General features: G+C 40.6%; 1 protein-coding gene across 1 annotated transcript; it reads right to left on the reverse strand.

Moving 5' to 3' along the window:
- Positions 1 to 10: 10 nt before the first annotated feature.
- On the reverse strand, positions 11 to 22466 carry LOC140135011 (solute carrier family 2, facilitated glucose transporter member 5-like). Its single transcript, XM_072155935.1, has 13 exons — positions 22385 to 22466; positions 12938 to 13036; positions 11055 to 11153; positions 8108 to 8268; positions 6689 to 6813; positions 6298 to 6450; positions 5822 to 5947; positions 5236 to 5423; positions 3404 to 3514; positions 1822 to 1923; positions 1348 to 1423; positions 726 to 853; positions 11 to 635 (listed from the first exon to the last, which is right to left on the reverse strand). Exons 2-13 carry the CDS (start codon positions 12989 to 12991, stop codon positions 396 to 398), a joined length of 1563 nt encoding a protein of 520 aa, XP_072012036.1. The 5' UTR covers positions 12992 to 13036; positions 22385 to 22466; the 3' UTR covers positions 11 to 395.
- Positions 22467 to 23855: the final 1389 nt, after the last annotated feature.

Genomic DNA, 23855 nt, shown 5'->3' on the forward strand with positions numbered 1-23855 from the left:
CACAAACAACTTAAAAAAACAACACACGGCTTATTTAATTTTACCAAAAAGTGTCCAGGTGACAATAAAACATAAAAAATTGTATTGTGTTTTAAACAATCTATAAAAATATAATAGACATGTTACAGTTTTTGATGTTGAGGTTCTAAAGGAAGTCTATTAGCTCCAATGTCAACCTACACGTAAAACCATAGAAATCTATCCACTTGTACCTATCCTGTTTCTCAATAATCTGCAAATTAGCTTCTTGGCATAATGTGGCTGGGGCCATGAACCATGGATGGCACAAATATAACTTTTCTCTAAATTGACAGCTGGAACACAGGAAATCCTTTTGGGTGATTTGGGAGCTGGTGGAAACCCTGCAAACCAATGGACATCCAATGAGCAGACAATTACAATGCTGTAATAGTGACATTATCTGATTTCTCAGGTATGGAGAACTTCACAGGTGGGTAAAGATCCAGGAATTCCTTGGAGTCTGTCATCTCATCAAGTCCATTTTTCTTGGCCATTATCTGACTGATCTCCAAGAATGTTTTACCTTTAGTTTCCGGAACCACAAAAAATATGAAGAGAAAAGTTGCAAGACAGATGGCAGCGAATAAGATAAAACAGTAGGATCCTAATCCTTTCTGTAAAGAAACATAACATAGCAGATAAGTTGTTAATAAGAAAAACAAATTCTACCAAAAGCGTTTTTAGATGCTTAACAGAACTCTTACCCTTAAGAACTCAAAGATGAGTCCAACAATGAAATTGCATAACCAATGTACACTTCCAGCCACCATAAAGGCTGCAGGGCGGGAGGCTTGCCGAAACATCTCAGTGGTAATAACATAAGGGACAGGACCTGAAGGGAAAAATATTTTTATTACCGGTAAATGTTTTTTACATTTTTTCACTTTCAGTTTTATAACTAGACATTTTGCCATTACTGATGGGAACTTGTCATGTTAGATATTTAGTTAGATTTGTCAACAGCATGGTACAGAACACAGAGGAGCGTAACACACTGTTAACATAGTTTTCTATGGAAAAAACAAGTTCGAACAAGTTGAATTTAGGGGTCCGGTCGGTGCTCCACTCAATCATTTCTTTATGCAAGATCCAATACCAAAGGGTGCCAGTCAATAAATTGGACTCCTCATTGGCCTACTAAGCACAAAAACTACAAGGAATTTGAACAAATTCCAAGTTATTCTGAATCCCTTCCCACAAAATTATAAATAAATGTTTACAATTCATCCTCCAGTAAACTGAAGCCACATATTTTTTAATTGTAGACCATATTTGAAAACTTTTAAAACGTTTGGACCATTTTACGCTAAAATACCATGTACTTACTTGGTCCAATGGCATGACCTATAACATAGATGATGACACAGGCAATGCTAAGGTAGGGCAACCAGGACACAGATGTCTGGAAAAAATGAGATCTCATTAAGCAAAATAATAACATTAATATATCTTTTTCAACAATTGTCCCATCTTTTCTGTAAATTGAATATGTAGAACACATACTGTACTTAAAGAGTTCCGTCCTCTTGGTATATTGCCCGAGTGAATTCTATGCCGGGTCCAGCCTGCCATAAAACTCTGCTATATTCTGTGCTCTTGGTGTAAGCTATAGAAAATGCCCTTCCACTTGGTGTGAGAGTGGCGTTGAAGAAAAGAAAGTCACAAGTCATGGCCATGCGCCAGGAGGTGAGACTTTTTTATGGCTTTGACGCCAGGAAACAAGCTATGGCAAATATCCCCCAATATATGTATATTTCACAAATATGAAACAGCTCCCATATAACGGTATAGCTTTCCCACCTGGTAAACAAGGGCAATAGTCAGCACAACACAAGCAGTGCAGCAAGTGCCAAAGCCTAGCAGCAGGAGTAATCTTCTCCCCCACGAGTCCACAATGAAGATCTATAGAAAGAAGCAGATAACATTAAACATATGGAATTACTTATAACAATAGCATTATTAGGATGGAACATCTTCATATGGAATTATACAGGGTTAAAGGTCCCTGGACATCCTTTTATTTCAGAAAACTCAGGAAAATTACAATCTGATACCACAGCAAGTAATGGGTGAAGCAGACCTATCTGTTAGGGCGAATTCACACGACCGTTGGGGGACGTATATACGGTCGCCGTATATATATCCCCCATAGGCCAGCAATGGGCGAGCTGCATCATATGGAGCAGTATGGTTTAGGACATGTGCGGCACCGTACCGTTCTGTAGCCATGAAAAGATAGGACATGTCCTATCTTTTCTTGGCATACAGCGCCGTGCACCATATATCCCTATGGAGAGGGGCGGGGGTGAGCAACGCTCACCTCCTCCTCCTCTCTCCGGCGCCGACGTGTGCCCGCCGTGTTACTGTACAGCGGGCACACGTCTGTCTGAATGCAGCCTTAGAGTGTGGAGGAGATTTATCAGGACTTGTACGCCAATTTTATTCATGCGCCAATAATCAAAATTACTAGTGAAACGTCAGTAATTGCGATTATTTTCCACATATCACCACCGTTCCTACCCCGTGCCTGCATGATTGCTAAAGCCTGTGAATGTTTGCCTGACAGAGATTTGCATGGTGGCCCAGACACCCAGAGGATACATCAGGAGGTTCAACAAGTGCCGGAATATGATAAATTCCTCCCTGTATCTGGAATATGACCAGCATCTTAAAAGCCGCCATATTGGGTTAAAAAATAAGTTTTTCCAATGGGAAATGGTTATATAGCATATCAAACACCAGAATTGTCTCAGAAATCGATTGCAGTTAATGCAGGTCCATAACGATTAGATCCAGCAACTCCAGCTCTGTGTTCTGTATCACAGAAAACACATCAAACAGCTGTGTATCACTGGGAACATTCCTGGTTGTTGTAGTAGCAACTTTCTGTGTTGATAACTTTCTTTGATCATTTTGGACATAAAAGCCTGTCCTGAGACTTCATGTTCCTTTTTTGTCTAAGTCTACCACCAGATGTTGGTATGTTTCCTCTCTGACAGGATCTGCTCTTCTTGTAGCTTTTTATGACCTTGTTTTTTCCCCCAAAAATGCTTTAAAATTATACAAATAAGCCCCGAGGAACTCCAGGGTCAATTAATAGAGCTTGGAACCCCTTAGGCTCATTTGCATAATTTGTAAAGCCTTTCTTTAAAATCAAGGGCTTAAGGAGCTAAAAGAATGGTGGGTCCTGCCAGAGGGGACACAGACCACCATGTCAGTGTGCTTGGTTTACAATCCTTCATCCTGGTGGTAGATTTATTTTAACTTAATAAGGAATAGGTATTGTATGAAAAGAGACAAGCCAGGTGATTTACCAGTCAGAGTAGATTTTCTATCAAGTAGGAAACCTTTATTCTGATCAGTAACTTCAGTTCAGACTCACCGCAGCCACCGTCATCAGGACATTGACAGATCCAGTTGCCACTGTTACGTACTGAACTGTGTCACCTGGAACTCCAGCTTGTGCGTATATAGTATCTGCATAGTAATAAACCTGTGTAACATAGAAGACACTATTAGATAAAACATATAAAGCATTTAAGGTGATCCCTATAGCTGCTCTGGGCTTTGTGGTGATTTGGGTGGTGTGATGTGATTTCTTCAGGATGATGCCAAGGATAAGCTAACATTATTTAAGAACTGTATGGTGGTATTTAGTCTGACAGTTCTGTATGCTGATGGTAATGAGAAACTGTACAACATGGTGTGATGAAATATATAGCAATATACAGCAATTGTTATTTTCCTGGGGGATATTGCCATCACAAGATCAGACAGGAAGAGTCGTCAAGTGTGCACTATCCTTTCACCATTTGTTCTGCCCAAGGTAACGCAATTGGCAATGAAATATTAAATTTAACCTGCATTTTTTTTTATTCCGATCCTCAAATTCTCATGTTTCGGTTATATACATGTTACCGGGTTGCCCTTTAATCCAATATAATCCCGTTATGGACTGGGCTTATATCAAATAAGAACTGGTGGCAGTCTGCTGTACTGGTTGTGAGCTAGTGTTGTGCCATATCAGAGGTTGTGTGGACAACTGTAACTCACTTCCTGCACCTCTCAGAACCCCTGCATTCAGGGAGTGTCTATAAAAACAATATATAATTGACCTTGTGTACCCTTCAGGGGTCCCAAAACGTCACACATGGTTATAAGTTCTATAGTGGAGAGCTGTGGCCTGTGCTGAGAGGTTTGGACTCTCGAAGTTAACACAGCCAATACAATGGTGTTGGTTGCTGCATTTTCGAGATTCCGTATTGGAAAGGGGGGTCAGGGTCTGGTGACTTGTATCTACTTCAGAAAAGAAAAGCTGGGGTTAGAGCACCTCACTTCAGTGTACATACCATGATTTTAGGGAGTGCATGTGGTGCACGACATATGCACTATGCATGCGGTAGGGGTCCCAGCACTCCTTCCCCTCCAGTATTTTGGGTACAGTGCAACTGACATAGGTAACTTAAAAAGGATTTGGACCCTAAATCCCATATACATGAAGCCATGCTGATGGTTTAGAGTGCGTTCACACTTGTATGTAAATGCAATGTAAAAGTCTTATGTTAACATCTCATTAACATTGTGTTTTATAAACGCAATGTTAAGGCTCCATGCAAGAGACCATATTAAAAGCCGTGATCTTTTACGGCTAAATTGCAGCCAAATCACAGCTCTCTTCGAGGTCTATTACACCCGGTCATTGTGCGGTGAGCACAAAAGATAGAGCAGGTCCTATTCCTTCCCATTTTGTGGCGTTGCCACATGGCTCTCTATATAGATGTGAGAGGTGAGGAACGCTCACCTGACCCATCTCCACCGGGCCGTGTGCTTCAGCCCGGATTACGCCATAACTCTAACCCTCAGGAGCGTTAAACTTACTGATAGGTTCCCTTTAAAGGAAAGCTGCCATTTCAAAATGGTCATTATGACCCAAACATACCTGTACTTAGGGGTTGATTAGCTGATGCTGGAGGTGGTCTTGACATGGCACAGAAATCCTTAGTTTCGTCCAAAAATCGATTTATACACTAGCTCCCAATTGAGTTCATTTGGCTAGTGTATAAATCGATTTTTGCACAAAACTAAGGATTTTTGTGCCATATCAAGACCACCTCCAGCATCAGCTAATCAACCCCTAAGTACAGGTATGTTTCGGTCAGAATGACCATTTTGAAATGGTAGATTTCCTTTAAATCAAAATAGATTCCATCTTACCGCATTTATCCCTGATAGTTGTTGTCCCATGTTCAAGACAATAATCGAGATGAGCTGCCAGCGAAGTGGACGGAAAGTGCACAGGTTTGAAACTGAGAGGCGTCCCTCTGCTTTCTCCGATTGGTCCTCTTGATACATTTCCTTTATTTCATCGTCCACGTCATTCCAGCCTCTCAAACGCTGTAGTGCTTGGAGGATATATAAATAGTTAATAAATATAATAAAAACTTTCCACCATCTGTTGAAGTAGAACTTCATTTAAGGAACAACTGAATTATTTTTATTTTTTGAATTTATATATTTTTCTTCAATTCAAAACATAAAATAGTGAAATCACTACAAAATGATGTTTTTGCCTAATACAACTCACAAAAACAAGCAAAGAAAAATCATACGTACAGAGAGACCCTCTCCTGAAAATATATGTGTCCTCTTGGCAATTGCCAAAAACTGAATTTACTGTAAACTCAAACAATTTAAGGAGAATACTGGATCCAGAAATCAGCAAAAATTGGTTACCTGTCGCCAATGGAATGGTTCTGGGTACAAATTCACTGCTATTTTCATTGCATTATGTAACACTCACCCTTCCTGGCTTTATCCTCTTTGCCCTTATGCAGCAATGTGTATCTTGGGCTTTCAGGGAAGAAGGGCAGTATCATCAGTTGCATCACAGCAGGGATCCCTGTCAGTGCCAGCAGTATGGGCCAACCTGCCGTACAACAATATAAGAATAATGAGAATCAACATCACCACTGTAAATAAAGTTTCATATATATAGTGCCATCGTATACCACAGCGCTGTACAGATCACTATGTCTAGTCATCACTCTTTCATCTAAAGGTTAGCCATATTGGAGATGACCACCATCCAAATTGCAAGCTAAATCTCCTATTATAATCCATCTCTGGATTGACTTAGAGCCCATGGTCAGACATTAAATAGGCGATTGTATACCAATGTAGGGTTTCAATGAAATAATCAGTCTAAAAAAGGTGAAGTTAAAACATGATAAGAGACTTTTGCAGATTTCCCTCAATAATTATGGTAGCATGTCTTACCATCATGATTTCCAAGGATAATGCGGATTCCAAATATCTGTGCCATAAGGATACCAATAGTGATCAACAGCTGGGGCATCACACCAATAGCTCCTCGAAGATTTTTGGGGGACATCTCACCAACGTACATTGGGACAACATTGGAGGACAGACCTGAAACAGACATTAGTATTGAAACGACACTGTATGTAATTTAAACATGTAAAGAAATTAGCCCATCCATGTACCGTATGATCGCGCTTGAATAATATAGCAGACTTTCCTAGCTGCCAGAAATCAGCAGACACTAACCCTGGTAATAAAAGGTTAACTAAATTTGTATACAAAGGCCTTGTTGTGACAAGTTCAGTTTTATTATATCTTATGTGTTTATTTGTCATACAAATCTTACCAGCACAGATGCCGATTACCAAGCGACTAGCAATGATGACTTCAAAAGACTTGGACAGGACACTGGTTCCCATTAAAATAGCCGGAACAATGGAAAAGATGTTGTTCACAAGTAAAGTGCCTTTTCTGAAGAAGACAGAGGTTATGTTCACACAAAACAGTCCAACATAACAGATTTACACTACATATATAAGGATTACATACATAATCCTTTGCTACACCTTGACCTTGGAGTGCTGCCTCTTCAATGGTTTGATATCTATACCTCTATATAACTAAATACCTCATTCTACTTTAGTCTACTTTAATGTCCTTTGTACCTATTTGTACAAACTTGGCTCTTACAATCTGTAGTATCACTACTCTGCTTCTCCCTGCCCTAACCCAGCTTTTCAGTCTTTCGCTAACCATTGGCACTGCTCCCTCATCTTTTACAAACTCAAGACAGCGCAATAAGTCTCAAAGCTTTCAAGTCACTCCAATGTTGATGACATCACCTCTCCCTAAGGGTACATTCACACGGTGGTATGCCCAGCATGCTCTATCTTTTCCCGGTGTACTGCGCGAGACGGTGCCGCCATTGCCGTCTATGCGGACGTATATGCAGCTGCAAATTTGCAGACGGGCGTGTGAATGAGGCCTATCAAATATATTCTCCTTCTCCCTAATTGTACAACATGGGCAAAACAGAACAATCGTTCCTCCACCAAGTTACTCATCTCTCCCACCAGACCTATCAATAACAATTAATGTCATCACACTCTCCCCTTGTATGAAAAGTCTGCTGCCTTAGGGTAACCTATGAGCCCACATCCAAGCCAACACTACAACCTGCCGCCTCCACCGGTCCATGCTCTCTTCATCTCCTGCTTGAACTACTGCAATTTTCTTGTCTGTGGTCCGCCAGCTGTGTAACTCTCTTACATCTCCCAATCTGTCCTTCTCCTATCCATTCCCCATACTCTGGAACTCTCCTGCTGGTAATATATGTTATGCTGTCTTCCAAACTTCCAAATATTTAAAAGTAACTTGAAAACTCATCTGTTAAAATTTGCCAGCAGCATGCAATAACCAAACTGCTGTGCCCCATCTACCCTCCCATATAGATAGATTGTGAGCCCCCACATTAGGGTCCCATTACTTCCTTTAGTTCTCTTCTTAATGTATTTGAACTCCTTTTTAAATGTACATCACCATGGAATAAATGGTGCTTTCTTAATAATAATTATAAGAAGAATCATAATTATCTTTTGCTACAATTTTACATTTTCATTTTATGGTGTCCCTACTATCAATAGATAGATTTGAACCAGAAACGGTAAGAAATAGATATGAAAGGTAGCGTTTGTAAAAAGACAGGATAAATATTACATTATTATGGTTGATACATTAGTGTATTCTAGTGTACAGGAACACTCACCTGCCAATTTTGTAGACCAAAGGCCCCACCAGTAAAGACCCAAAGAATCCACCCAGTGGATATAAAGAGACGGTAAGTGACCAGAGTATAGTCTCTAAGCTTGTGGTCATTGGGGAGTCATAACGCACAAGATATGTTTCATTATAAAAGCTTTGCATAAACTAAAATAATAGAACAAAAAACAAGAAAAGTTTCAATACACACATATACACACATTTTCAATACCCACTAGAGGGTGCTAATAGTCTGTACACATGTAAATTGGGTCAATTATGTCAACTTGTCAGTAGCATATTTGTGTAACAATCCACTAAAGACTGGCAATATTGAATGTGATTCTACCCATCATTTACTAGGTGAATGGTATTGAGGGCACATCATACAAAATCAGGGAGTTTTAGCAGTAGAGTGAAAGTGGTGAAAGTGTTATATTTGTTACGTACACCATAACTAATCGCTAACATTGTAAAATAAGGCCGTTACCATTGATGTACAGATGTGTCCACAAATTTTCATAGCACAAATCCATATTTTGTAAAGCTGTAAGTCACATCATCACCACTAGGTGGCAACATAATACAACAATCTCCTGATAAAGTATTGAGAGCACAAGAAAGGAAAAATGTCACTAAATATATTCAATTGTGCAGGAGACAATGGGGCACATTTACTTACCCGATTCTGCACGCTCCCCGATCCGGAATGTCCGACGAGAATGCACTGTTTCCCACGATTCACATACATTGTGCGCCCAATATCCTGCATGTGTCGCTTCCCTGCTCAGGTTCGACAGAGTTCACTTTCTTCTTCCTGGTGCATGTAAGTGCATTGCTTGCGACACAATTTTAAAGTTAAATCCCGCGCTCTGTCCGAATCCGTCGGAATGTCCGACAGCACATCCCCCGATTTCTGACGCATGAAAGCCAGCCCCAAAGCGCCATCCGATCGCATGTGACACAATCCCCTTATAAATCCCTGTCCCAACGGCACGGTCCCCAAAAACATTGGAAAACCTGATGGAAATGCGGCCACGGGACCCTTAGTAAATAACCCCCAATATACCCTTAGTCAGGGCCGGATTAAAGGAGGGGCTCCCGGGGCTCGAGCCCCGGGGCCCCCACCACTTTCACTTTTAAAGGGGCCCCCACCAGTTTCCCACAGTCAGCTGAGTCGCTGACTGTCTCTGTGTGATGCGCAGCATCAGACATAGGGGTCTAGGATGTCAGCTATGTCAGTGAGACACAGCTGCTATCACTGGAGGAGATCGCCGATGCACTGTTTACAGTGGCTATATACTTCCAAAAACATTATTGGAAGGGCCCCCACCAATTTGCGCCCAGGGGCCCCCACCACCCTTAATCCGGCCCTGCCCTTAGTAAATAACCCCCAATATACTGTGGTCCTGTCCTGACATTAAAGGAAACCTACCACTTGAAGTGGCAGGTATAAGAGGGAACTACCGAGCACCAGCTCAGGGTGAGCTGGTGCCGGAGCTTATTTTTGTTAGTGTTTTAAACTGCAGTATCGCGGTTTAAAACACTTTTAAAACTTTATGGCCGGAGCTGCTTCGTCGCACGGAGGTACGCGCTCAGCACAACATGCGCGCGACCGTGCACGCGGCTATATAGGAAGTGAAGGAGAGCCGTGCGCACGGTCGCGCGCATGGTGCGCCGAGCGCGTACCTCCCTGCGCCAAAGCAGCTTCGGCCATAAAGTTTAAAAAGTGTAGGGGATCCCATGGTGGTAGACAGCCGTTTCCAGGGATCAGGCGGAGGTAACGTTGTGCAAATCAACTGACAGTTCTTTATTGAACCGCAGACAACAGCCCAAAACAATTAACGTAGGATTCTGGTTGCTAGAGTGGTCGTGGAGAGTGGTCTGCAGAAATAGTGCATAAAGCCTGATAGTAGATGCAGCCTGGGATAGTTGAGATGCAGCTGGGACCCTTAGTAAATGAGCCCCACTGTCTCTCTATTCACTCTGACTCTGCAGTCTGACCATATGCTTTCACCCAGCAGGAGTTTTATACTCCCCTGGTCAGGTAGTAGCACCTCTCCAATCACACTCCAGCTAACAATACAGCTACATCATTGGATAATTACTTACACAAACCATATTTGGACCATGACCTCACCCTTTTGTACTCATTTGCTCTGCTGGGTCCTGTGTGAACAACCTGTATGTGCCTCTCTTGCAGCGTGTTCTATCTGTTAATAATCCCTTTAATAAAGTTAATTGTTGGTAAAAAAAATGGTTGATTCAGGACAGAATTTTGTAGCTAAAGATTAATTTATGCCACAGCTTTTTTGACACAGGTCTCTTCCGTTTTCAGATTTGTAATGGGGCTCAAAGGTCATTGAAATTTGCAATCCTTTAAGCTTTTGGTCCCCACTACAATAGCTAGAGAGCTACTACAGTTTATCATCATAGACAGGGATTTTTTATTGTAAGAGAAGTGATACTATGGACCTCTCTGCCATAGCATGATGTGATGCTTGATACACAGGACAAGTTCAAAATGGGCCTGGATGTCTTGAAAGAAAAACTTCCCAAGTTATGGGAAGTATATTTTTTAACTGGGATGTTTAACCAGGGATTTATTGAAATTGTTAGGACAATTGGCATCTGCCTCATTAATATTTTCCCCTTTCTTTGGATTAACACTGTAGAGCTTTAGGCTGGACTTGATGGACCTACAGCTAGATGACCATATACCTTTTACAATTTACTAATATATTGAGATATACATCCCATAATTATTACAGTGGCTACAGTTGTGTAATTGTCTCCACGCCTGTCCCATATACATAAATGTAGCATTTTAGGTCAATGGCAAAGTTTCCTATGACTTTCAATGCCCTACCTATATTTACGCTAGTATATTTGAAGGGGCATTCATGGCTTTCCCTAGCATCATACTCCTTGAAGAATGAAACTATGGTACTTACAGGAGCCGGAGAATTTATTGCAGCCACATTGTATCCATACTGGAAGGATGATCCAATGGTGGACACCAGGGTCACAAGAATAAGTGTTGATGTCAGCTTCTGTGAGCCAGATAAAAAAACAAAATATTATAATATAGAGCAGTCACCGATCACACATTGGGCCACATTTATCAAAGCTAGCGCAAACTGCACCAACTTTTATTTTTGGTGCACCTTTAACATAGAGCATGTGACACAATTCTGTCAAGTCGCAGTGATAAATGTTGTTTACCAAAAAAAAACCTGGACCAGTTACGCAGCAGGACACAATTTAGTCAGTACAAAGTGCTTCATATCCGAGCACTAATAAACAGACAGAAAACTGGCGCAAACACTTTACTAAATGTGGGTCAGTGTGTAGAGAGATACAATAACATAATACATAACATAAACAAATACAGTATGTAATTCCCAGAAACCTACTTCAGGGGGCAGAATGGGCTGGCTGTATACTACAGGGGGCAGAATGGGCTGGCTGTATACTACAGGGAGCAAAGTGGGCTGGCTGTATACTACAGGGGGCAGAATGGGCTGGCTGTATACTACAGGGGGCAGAATGGGCTGGCTGTATACTACAGGGGACAGAATGGGCTGGCTGTATACTACAGGGAGAAGAGTGGGCTGGCTGTATACTACAGGGGGCAGAAAGGGCTGGCTGTATACTACAGGGGGGAGGCTGGGCTGGCTGTATACTACAGGGGGGCTGAAAGGCTTTATACTACTGGGGGCTTGCTGGCTATATACTGGGGGGGCTGTGACCAAGCATTTCCCACCCTCGGCTTATACTCAAGTCAATAGGTTTTCCCAGTTTTTGGTGGTAAAATTAGGGGTCTCGGCTTATACTCGGGTCGGCTTATACTCAAGTATATACGGTAGGTGGATTGAAGAGGTTTCCCAGGCAAAAAAAAATTATTAAAATGTATGTGCATAAGGTGAAAGACCCTTTCCATTAGTAATTTGTGTGCTGTGTCAATTCTGTGCAGATTCTTTCTGGTCATGTGTCCTCACCAGATCTTGATTTTGACACTTCATGTGATGTCACAACCATAGCCAGATTCCTGGCTTGAAACTGACAAGTGCAATTTACCTCCTAACTTTTGAGAGGGACAAAAGAGTGGGGCGAGCCACAAGCAAATTTTTTATGCCCCACCATATCCAGGACTAAGTTGTCACCAATGTGCTGAGAGATAGCATCGGCAGTATGTGCTTGAACTGCAGAAAGGGGCTTGTAGCAGGACAAAAAGGTCTTGCTAGCAAAGTGGAGAGCTGTAGTGATACTGTACTGTCAGGGAGGGAACCACAAAGAGGATGATGTGATGTAGAGAGGAAAGTCGCTGTAGTTTCTATATCGACTGGGCTTGAGCTAAAGGCACTTACTGGGAGGAGGAGCTTTTTACACATAGCCTGCTGTGCAAAGTGTGATGGGAATTGTAATCTCAGCATGCAAAAAAACATTTCAGGAAATGAGAGGGTATGCTAGAATCAAATATATATATATATATTGTTTGTTTTTTCAGAAATATCCTGAACAGTTATGATAGAGCATCGGGAATGTCAGTTTAAAACTTTTTTTAAGTGGCGACTAAGGAAAACCTTTTAAGGCCTGAAAATAGGCTATAACTTCCACATCCTTCTCTACTAGGCAAGACTAATGCTTCAAGTCATCATTAAAATGTGAACAATCTGGGATGCTTCGCATGTACAATGTAGCTACATGAAAGGTAGGAATAAACCAAGAAGATGTATTTGATGTTGCAGCATCAAAAGATATTGCCTACAGTGATTCATAGAGGGAACGGTCTTCATTGAAGGTAGTGACAACTGTTGCCCAGGTAATCACTCACCCCTTTCCTCTCCACAGGTTCCGTAGTTTCAACATGTTCCGCGTCCTGTGCCATCAGTGCTGCGTCCACGAACTTACCTTGCGGTCTTCTTTTTCAACACTGTGAAAATAGAGAAAGTGAAGAGAGACTTTGTTCTGAACCTTTGGCCATGCAATCAAGTCAAGGGAAATTAACCTTTCTGTTTTGTAGGCTTTTGTATACTGGGGATGGTGCCAAAACTCACTATAGTAAACAGCGACAGCTACAATATACAGTAAATCAAAGATAAAAACTACAATTATTTGATTGTAATTAGAATGTAATAATTACTTCTATCATTTTATTTGAGGTCATTTCTCTGTTTTGAAAGGATTATAGAGTAACCAAGGGTTGAAAGGGTAATTGCACCTGCACCAAAATTTCAGGGTGTGGTTGGGGCCTTTCTAAGCAGAACATTATGATCCCTCTAGTTCTGTGGGGTGACAGTGTGGCTACATTATCAGGGTACAGGTGTATATACACTTTCATCTGGCTTCTGACATTGTACTAACACACTGACACATAGAGAGATGAGACAGATCAGAGATGTATGCCTCTGTTCTTACAGATATGTTCCTGCCTCCCTCTTCTCTCTGCTCAACATGTGGTGCTGACAGAAAGGGAATCCGTGTATATGTCAGTGTGAGCTCAGTGCTAGACTGCAGGGAGGTTGAGCTACAGGCACAGAGCAGAGAGAGACATGGAAACTCAGCTTCCGGCCATCACACAGAAATCCAAGATGGCAGCCACCACAAGTCAGAAGTTACAGGGTCGTGTCTAGGGGCAACTGAAATTCTATACACCAGGACTGATAGAGACAGGTTAGACTTATATCTGTGAAATGCTGTATTTTTGTTAATAACAGTGAATTAGAGAATGTGTTATTTTGTTATCCTGAGTAAACTTGTTTTAGTGGGAGCCCGGCCATTAATAATACAATAAATAATAATAAAATGAATACAGCTGAGACATAGAAACACCAGCAGGTAAGGCAGAAACACCAACAACAAAAACAGGCCACATAGCACAGTGGTATAGAACCAATCAAAAAAGCCAATGGACTTTCCTATCAGTTGGAAGGGGTATATGTTATTTAGGAATACAGTGTGGGACATTGTTGCTATCCACAGGACGGTTTCTTGTAATTGACTGTGGAATTATCAGGGATGCAGCGTGGAGATGTCCTGTAAAAGCCAGAGACTGCGAGAAGACATAACATTCTGCAGCTGATTAATTGTCAATAATGAGTTGTCTAACAAGATGAAGACCAGGATGTGGATGCGCCAGAGTGTTCGTAGAGCAAAAGATAGGAAATTTTTATTGATGCAATTTGAAACTGTAAGATCTACCATCAGATTTACTGAATTTAGCTTGGTACTGCCCATCTGGCTGCTGTCAACAGCAGTCTGCAAGTGGGACGGGCTGTACCAGGCTACATTAAGGGGGGTACATATATTAAGATGGCAGAGCGGTGACATAAACCGCAGCTCCTCCGGCACATTTACAGATTTTTTAAAAGTTATTTTTAGAAGAATTCAGATGTTCCTGATGATGAAAAAAATCATGCTATCCCCTGACAAACAGGAGGAGCAGGTATTTTATGGCAGTCTACCATCAGTAAATTTGATGGAAGATGTCCTTTAACCCCTTCAGGACCCAGCCCTTTTTTATGTTTGTCTTTTTGTTTTTTAATCCCCCCATTAAAAAAGCAGTAACTTTTTTATTTTTCCATTTACAGAGATGTATGGGGGCTTGTTGTCTGTGGGACTAATATAACTTTTTAGTAGCACCATTTAATATTCCATGCAATGTACTGGAAAGCTGGAAAAAATTTCCAAGTGCAGTGAAATTGACAAAAAAATACATTTGCTGTGTTTTTACTTGTGGGCTCTGTTTTCATGGCTTTCTTTTGTGTTTTGTATTATACTTGTTCTAAAGAAAGGGGGTGACTTAAACTTTTACTTTAAAAAAATATTTTTTACATTTTTTAATTATTATATCAGACCCCCTAGGGTACTTTAACCCTAGGTGGTTTCATCACTTATACTGTATACTGCAATAATACTGTATTGCAGAATATAGTCACTTACTGCTAATCGCCAGGCTATTCGAGATCAGTATCCATGGCAAGCCCATGAGACTGTAGGCTGCCATTGTAACTGATCGGCACCCTCCGATTGGCCATCCAAGTTGGTTGCACCCACTGACAGCGCTTTTGGTCAGGTTTAAGCATGGCACTTATCAGGTTAACTACCAAGATCGTTGCCAGCAACAAACGCAGCAGTTAGAGGTGTCAGTTGACACCCACGAGCTCTCTCCATACCAGCACCACAAAGTTATAGTGTGTTGTGGTATGCAAAGGTATTAATGTAGTTGTATGAGGGTTTGCTTTTTTGCAATCTGAGTATTTTTTAAACAACATGGTTATCAGGTCTCTGCATCAGGTTTACTTACTATTACTTTTTTTTCTAAACTCTAAACTTTCTTAGGGTATGAATAGTATTTAAAAAAAATCCAGAATTTGTTTAACATTTGTTTTCTTTTTTTTTATTTTGGTGTTTAGAAACTGTTTTGTAATTTTTTTTTTTAACTGTGCGATATTCTAAGAGTACGGTAATAACTTTTATAGTTTTTGTCGAATGAACTAGTTAAAGTGTTAAAAGGTCAATGACTTTAATAATTCAATTCATTAACATAACCTTGATGCAAATGTCTTGTAAAGTAAAGAGCAAAGTCACCCTTGTCAAATACAGACAACAAATATTTTGGAAGTGATCATGTGAACGTCTCTATGCTGCTGCCTTTTTTTTTAAGAAATAAAAAGTGAATGTTTTTTATACAATCATTTTTCCAATCACAAGAAACACTAATCAGTTCTAGATAATGAGGCAGATCAATGGTCAATGCCAAATCTGAGGCGTGGAGTAACAAGGGTATTTATTATATGTTATGTTACAGTATATTGCTGTATAGCAAAGACTAATCAGTATCTAAGGCTCATTACTGAAAATAAAGTATACGGTTATACATCTTGTGCAGTATGAAAATCCAGTGCAAGACCCCATTACAATAACACATATGATGAAGTAGAACTTCTCCTTTTTGCACAAGTATATGCATGGTGTATTGTGAAGGCAGGACTGAAATTACCTATACCCTCTATGGTAAATTTTACAAGCACTCCTGATTCTTCTGGCAAAATCCTGGGAACTACCTCATGAAAGAAGTGATACCCTTGCCATAATTCCGTAAATCTGGAGGCTTGGGGAATCATTTAAAATATTACAGTAAAACTGTGTATTAATATATACATAATAATGTAATGTTAAGGAACACAGTGCTTTATGAGTAAAGGGAGGACACTGAAGAAGGTTATAAGGAACATTCAGGGTCGGCGCCAGATTTCAGTAGGCCCCTGGGTGACAGAGCCTCAGTGGGCCCCTTTGCAGTGAACTCACATAGCAACATTAAAATTCAGAAACTAAAACAGTCTCATGTTCCCTAAAATACTCCCTAGTTTAACATCCCAAACAGCCCCTTCATGGTTATTTTATTTAAAGCCCTCTTCACTCCTTATGGATTCCTTATGTAGAGCCTTATGTGGGCCCCCCAGCAGCCCTGGGCCCTGGCACTTGCCCGGTATGCCTAGTGCTGACACCATCCCTGAGAACATTATTGTTTACCAAAATGGATATGTTCTATCAGAATTTTAGTATGTGACCTAACCTTTAGGCACACACATTACATAGTAATATGTGTGTCTGTATATAGTTCTGGACATCTGTTCAGTTCTGGCATCGTTTGAGGTAACAATCTCCGTCGCATCACCCTCGTCGCGTGAACTGGGAGCACTGATGCACTGCTATGGCAGCTTGGGACCCAATAAAGTCCCAGGCCTGCCAACGTTAACCCTAAATTAGTTCTGCCTCAGTGGTATTCTAGGATTGAACCTCTCAAATTTCATATTCCTGCATTTGTAACGCCCCAACCAATAAATACAATTCTGTATTTTTCCTGTTTGTGAGTGCCATTTAAAAAATCTAATTGTGTAAAAATGCAGTGTTTTTTATACCCTTTATCCAGAGCATTGTATGAAGCGATTCTACTTACCCTAGAATGGTAACAGGAAAAATGATAGCTTATGAGCAAAAAAAAAATCTTAACCTAGCTCCATCAGAGGAAAAAATTTTGATAGTTATGACTTTAGAAAGATGGTGATTCCAAAACCAAAGAATAAAGATAACCTTTTATTTATACCGTAGGGGGAAAAAGATTTATAATAGGACAGACAAAAATTACAACTTGTCTCAACCAGCGACATACACAGGGGGGGTAACTACAGTGGTAGCAGCCATAGCAGCTGCTATAAGGCCCACAGCGTCAGGGGCCCTGCCACCTGACCTGACAAACTAAACGATGGATGATGTACCTCATTATATACATATAATGCTGCACATTGTACAACATAATATGCGTATGACATATATGGGATATATATGCTGTATCTGTGATGTATATATGCTGTATGTGTACAGAATGTATGATGTGTATATATACTGCATTATGCTCTATATGTACTGTGTATACTGTGTAACTGTAACTCACATTTGTGAGTATATAAATATGTATATAAGAGGGAAGGAGGGCCCCATTCAGATGTCTGCTATGGGGCCCTGCCTCTCCTAGTTACGCCACTGGACATACATAGAAAAATAAGCTAATTCAGACTGAAAACCAGGAAATAGTTTCTGCATCATGAAGATCAAAACTAGCTGTGCCTTGTATTAAATGTGTTGTATAGGATTAGGAGCAATTATACATAGGTCCCTATGGGGAGGCAGAAAAATAACGCGCTCATCTACTTTGGTGCACCAGTTAGCGGGGGTTCAGAGGCTCAATTGTGATGATGCATCAACAGTCGCTCACCCACTTCAGCAGCAGTTTCAGGCAGTTACAAACAGATGCCACAGATGTCAGGCAACCATAGGCTGAACCAGAGCACCAGAGAGGGTGAGCATATGCTCTTTGTTATTAGTACAAATCAGCAGAAGATTTACCTCTTCAGCTAGAACCTAATGGTTGGGAATACAACAGGGAGGATCCTGCTCCAGCCAGTTGTCTTAAAGGGACTCTACCATTTGATTTGATGCGTTATGAAACAAACATACCTTGAGAATGCTGTAGCTACACCGATGCAGGATCATATCTTGGTTAATCCCTGTTCTGAGTGGTTTTGCTGATAAAACAACTATAAAAATTATGATAATGAAGCTGTCTTGCTTCTGTGGCTGTCTAAGTGCTTCTCCTAGCACATTATTTTTTCACTGAACCGAAAGATGATGTAATCTCTGGGTTGCGCCGGAAGGCAGAATAATCAATTACTGCACCATCTCCCAGCGGCTGTGTATGAGTGATGCAGCTCAAGTTGATTAGTCATGTATTGACTAAGCTCCATGTGTAAAGACAAACTCCATGCATAATGGGGCAGATTTACTTACCCGGTCCGTTCGCGATCCAGCGGCGCGTTCTCTGCACTGGATTCGGGTCCGGCCGGGATTCATCAAAGCAGTTCCTCCGCCGTCCACCAGGTGGCGCTGCTGCGCTGAAGTCCGCTGGAATGCCTCGAAATACACCGGCCTATCCAGGATGAAGGTGAGTGAAATTTTCGCGACACAATTTTTTTTTAAATGCGGCGGTTTTTCCGAATACGTCGGGTTTTCGTTCGGCCACGCCCCCCGATTTCTGTCGCGCGCATGCCGGCGCCGATGCGCCACAATTCGATCGCGTGCGCCAAAAACCCGGGCCAATTCAGGTACAATCGGCGCAAATCGGAAATATTCGGGTAACATGTCGGGAAAACGCGAATCGGGCCCTTAGTAAATGACCCCCAATGTGTTTATGTAGACAGCCAGGCTGACCCAGCTTTCCCAAGGTCCTGAATTTTATAATTGTTTTTTCAGCAAAACCACTCAACTCAGGGATTAACCAAGATATGTTTCTCCATCAGTGTAGCAACACCATTCTCAAAGTATGTTTGCTTCATAATGCATGAAATCAAATCGTAGGTTTCTTTTAAGTTACAACAAAAGCCAATGAGGAGGGGAGACTTAATTAATCATATGAGACACTTAAATATTTATTTATATTTTATAAAGAATGACTGGACCATTATACAAGCTCTTATAGCTTCTGTGTGACCCCTCATTCTCATAGACTGTAAGCTCTTGCGAGCAGGGCCCTCACTGCTATTGCTTCATATGACTTGTTACTCTGTAATGTCTTATTTTATTTGTATATGTTCCCCAGAATCTATAAAGTGCTACAGAATTTGACGGCGCTATATAAATAAAGATTATTATTAAGTGTTATTTGCAATATGGAACAAAAAAAAGGTCAGAGAAAAACTAAGAGATGCAATTGTTGAACTTTTCTGTGGTTGTGCCTATGACAAATAATATTTATACACAGCTCCTCACACATTTTGGGAAAGGGGTCTTTACACTTTCTGCAAGTGAACAAACAATGAGGAGGTGCATGCCTGCTAAAACGTCTAGGTTCATATATAAGGCACACCTGATTATAAGGATGAATGACCAGCAGGTGGCAGACCTGTGCACAGCTCAAGGCAGCTGTTGTCTGTAAGTACGGTTCATATATAAGGCACACTGGACTATAAGGCGCACCTTTGATTTCTGAGAAAATCAAAGGATTTTTTGTGCGCCTTATAGTCCGAAAAATATGGTAATTCTAAAATCAGTGGATCCACCTCTAGTACATTTACATGCCTAATGAAGGTGCAATAAGGTAGTGTAGTAGTTACATAGTAAGGTATTTCTATTGGGAAAGGACAAGGCCTCGGTTTCGACCATATCTCACTGTGTGCCATTTCTTGTTGTTCAACGTATACCATGGTACGTACATATTTTTATAATAGCTAAAAAGCATATATGGCCATGACATAGTCACCGTTCCTCAGTTATTTGGCCAACAAAGTTATTTGTCCTGATACAAAAGTCCTGATACAATTTTTTATTTCTATTTGAGAAAATGTCCAATATTTTACACATAAGATAAACGTCTGGACACTATGTGCCATCAAAGTCCACGTTTCATTGAGCACGTAGTTCATTTGAGGTTAACTTGTTCATATAGTCCGGTTAATGTTATATGTTATATAGAAAGTTAGTTATACGCCAGGTAGTTCATCTAAGATCAAGATGTTCCTCCTACATGTGGCATGTAATGAATGTAGAACTGGTCTCTAAAAATACATGGGTGATAATATTATATCAGCAGGAGAAATAAGACATTGCATAACGAATAATAGGTTATTAAGTATCAATTACAGAATTGTCCGGGCTAAAATAACAACTAATATTGCATCATAGAGGGTAATAGCTAACACAGGATAGAAAGGTGACAACGAGTGGATTTTCTGTACTTTCTCTGAGAAGTTGTTTGTCCTCATGTGCCGTACAAACTGGCCCGCTCATGGGCCCCATACAGGTCTATGGTGCATGGGCACTGTGCCGTGAGCATGTCCCACCCCACCACGAACAAGCCAGATTTCCAAATCGCAAAAGATAGAGAAACTCCCATCTCCACCTGCCCAAAACAAGCCCAAAATGTTCCCTCTTTCGTGTCCCCTTTTCGACAGACAACCCTCTGCATAAGGCCTTAAAGGAAGACAACAGCACATAATGCAACCCCTTCAATTACTTGGCCCCACACAGTTATGGTATCCAGTTGATTCTTGCAGACCTGTTGATGAAAAACAGCTAGGAAACAGGAAGAAGTGGGATTTTTCACTGCATCGGCAGGACCCCAATACAGTTTTCAGCCATGTTATAGTGGAGCTGTGCATTCAAGGGTCCCAGAAAAGACTTTTATGGGGGCCCAGAAATGCCAATTCAACCCGTGATCTTTTTAGTGGAATAGTTGTTAAGTTTCTGTTGACATCTGGGACAACATCCCCTTTCTTTATACCAGTTGTCCCACCATCCACATAAAGAATATAAAGAAATAAAGTCAAATTGCCCATGCCCAGCTGTTGGACTTTCACTGATCAGATTACTATCCCCTATCTTGTATAGATAATTTGAAAGTTTTGTAATGAAATAGTATTTTATGAATAAAACTGATTTTTTTTGCTGGGATTTTATAACAACATGCAACAGGGGCATAACTACAGTGGTAGCAATCATAGCAGTTTCTAAGGGGCCTGTAGTGTCAAGGGGCTACGGAATCTAACCTAAAACACAAAAGAATGGAGGATGTGCACCAGTATATACATATTATACTGCACATTGTACAGAATCACATGTATATGACAGTGCATATCTTCCACAGTACACAGCATGAATTGGCAGCTCAGATAACAAATGTCAGGGGAGATGGAGGGGGTAGTAGAATGATCTCTTGTCTCTAATTCCTGCTGTGTGCAGATCTGTGTGTATAAATGTTTGTGTGTGTGTAATAGTGTATAAAACTTTGTGTATACAAACATGTATATTTTCTGAGGGGGTTGTGGGCGTCCATTCAGAAGCCTGCTACGGGGTCTTGCCTCTTCTAGTTACACACCTGATAAGCACTATATATTATAAACTAATCTCAAAGAAAAGTGTAGTCCAGCAATAGGCAGTTATGAATCATCAGTCTGTCCTAAGTGATCGTCTCCAAAGTCATCTCTAAATGGAATTATTTTATGGTGCCCATGAGGAGGCTCATCTGGTATGCTTGGCTAGTTTGAACCTTCTTTGATCATTTTTTCCCCATTAAGTACTTATAAGATATGTTGTATAAAAGAATTCAATGTCAGAAAGGCCCACCAGAGAATCCTCTGGTCCAGGCTTGACCTTATTAAAGGTCCCCAGAAATACAGCAAAAGGCAACCGAATTTGGAGACCCTTGGGGGTCTATTTCCTAGTAGACTCTGGAGGGAATTTCACCAAAACAATTTTACCTGGTAGTCCCAAGGAACCTCAGTCTGACACTGAAAATAAGGGTGTATATATTTTATTCTTGCCTTAATAAGCAATTACATGGATAAGAGCTCAACGGGTCACTGCCTCATTCAGATGATGATACACATAATCATTTGCAGATGCTAAACAGAAACAGGATAAACCGCATGGAAGTACACACTGAACTAGTCTCTGTATACTCAGATTAACCCTTACACTATTCCCAAATTGTGTAAAGTGAGAGCCTAGCAGAGAAATATCCTAGTACACCTCCTGGGGTGGGGGTGGTGGGGCGCAGGAGATTTCATTAACTAAACGCCAGCTTAAATGTCATGTCGTGATGCCATAGTACTGGTTGGAGTAAAATGTTGGCATAGCGTTTTTTGTCCTCATCTCAATATCTACAGATAATCCCACATTACAAATACTGAACATTCAACCACAGCATATGACTTCATGTACTCACCTACTACTCCCACAGCCACCTTCTTACTTGCGTTCACATATCTCAGGGAAAATAAAGTGAATGTATCCTACTTATAATGCCAGGATACACACACACCCCTTTTGGCTCCATTGCAGGATAATGGCTTGCATGCCGGCTTCACATGACTTGGCATAGTACCATATGTATAGTAGTAGTAAATTGCGTACGTGGGTTTAATTACACCTAAATATAATGTCCATATAGAGCTTGCGCTTTCAATATTCCTATGTAGATGCAGGTTTGGTGTTCCCTACTGAAAAAAATAATAAAATGCAGAAAAAAGTTTCTTCAGTAACGTGGCCGTATACAGTGTACAGGTAGTCAGAAATAGATATCCTTTTGTAAGAGTAATTGATCTGCTAATATACACCTTGCATTACCTTTATAACATGTTAGAAGAAGTGTTATGGAAGTCCATGGGCCCATCGATATGATTATGCTTCAAAAGTTTTGCTATAAATGTATTCTATATTTGTGATGCCACCCAAAGTTTACTATTATATAGGAGCTTTGATGTTCCTATATCTTATGCCTTTGTTGTAGGACATCAATGGGATCTGAGAGAAAGCTGCTGGTTACTTATCTCAATAGGGGTTCAAGGTGTCAGCCATGTTGCTAGTACAAGGTCTGGGTGATGTGTCGGAGCACACTTTAAAGTAGCCCCAATGAGTGCCTAACTGCATGGGGCAACAACCAGGAACTAGGGCAACTTATTTGAGTAGAATTATTATCAACCTTCTTCTGAGGAGCAACAGGCCGAGCACGCCGTGTACATGAGGCTTCTGCATGTCCTATAATTAGAGGCAGGGAATGGTTTTATGGATACTTATTTATGCAAAACCTACCACTTGTAGTCCTATCCTACCGATGTATCATGAATATGCAGTAGACATCACTAAACATGAAGAAGCCTCATAGTAGGTCATGTTGTAATAGGTACTAACTATGACTATACTACTATGGGAAGATGATGAGACTCATTACAGATCATCTCAATATGCAAAGTTTAACCAACATATTGTAAAATGTGCTATTAAACATATAAATGAAGATATATTAAACATATAAAGGGTTAGAAATGAGAGACCTTTAAAACATAAAATTGTATATGCAAACCCCTCAAAGACAGAAAGTCTTGTAATTGTTTCAAGTTACAATGTACAGCACAGAAATTAGAGGGAAACTACGAGCAGAACCTGTGATATTTTTGCAAATCTATTAAAAAGGAGAAAAAAAATTCAAATGGAGAGAATAAAATCTACCACCAAAATCCATCCTGATAAACCAGAGACACTTATTCATAGATCCAGACACTGGAACTGTGGTAATCTTCAAATATTTGTTATCCACGGCCTCCTTCCTTCTAAAATAAAATTTTAGAATTTAAAATTATGCTTATGAGCTTAAGCGGCTCTGGTGGGCATTTCCAAATACTCTAAGTGATGTCTTT

This window comes from Engystomops pustulosus, chromosome 6 (assembly GCF_040894005.1).
Source record: "Engystomops pustulosus chromosome 6, aEngPut4.maternal, whole genome shotgun sequence".
In the NCBI taxonomy this organism is placed as follows: Eukaryota; Metazoa; Chordata; class Amphibia; order Anura; family Leptodactylidae; genus Engystomops; species Engystomops pustulosus.

Bases quoted from the DNA above. Each gene is read 5' to 3' on its own strand.
- LOC140135011 (XM_072155935.1), bottom strand. From the start codon at position 12,991: ATGGCACAGGACGCGGAACATGTTGAAACTACGGAACCTGTGGAGAGG. The intron at 854-1,347 runs GTAAGTACATGG...TTTTCCCTTCAG, and splicing joins AGGTCATGCCATTGGACCAA to GTCCTGTCCCTTATGTTATT. The intron at 636-725 runs GTAAGAGTTCTG...GTTTCTTTACAG, and splicing joins TCATCTTTGAGTTCTTAAGG to AAAGGATTAGGATCCTACTG.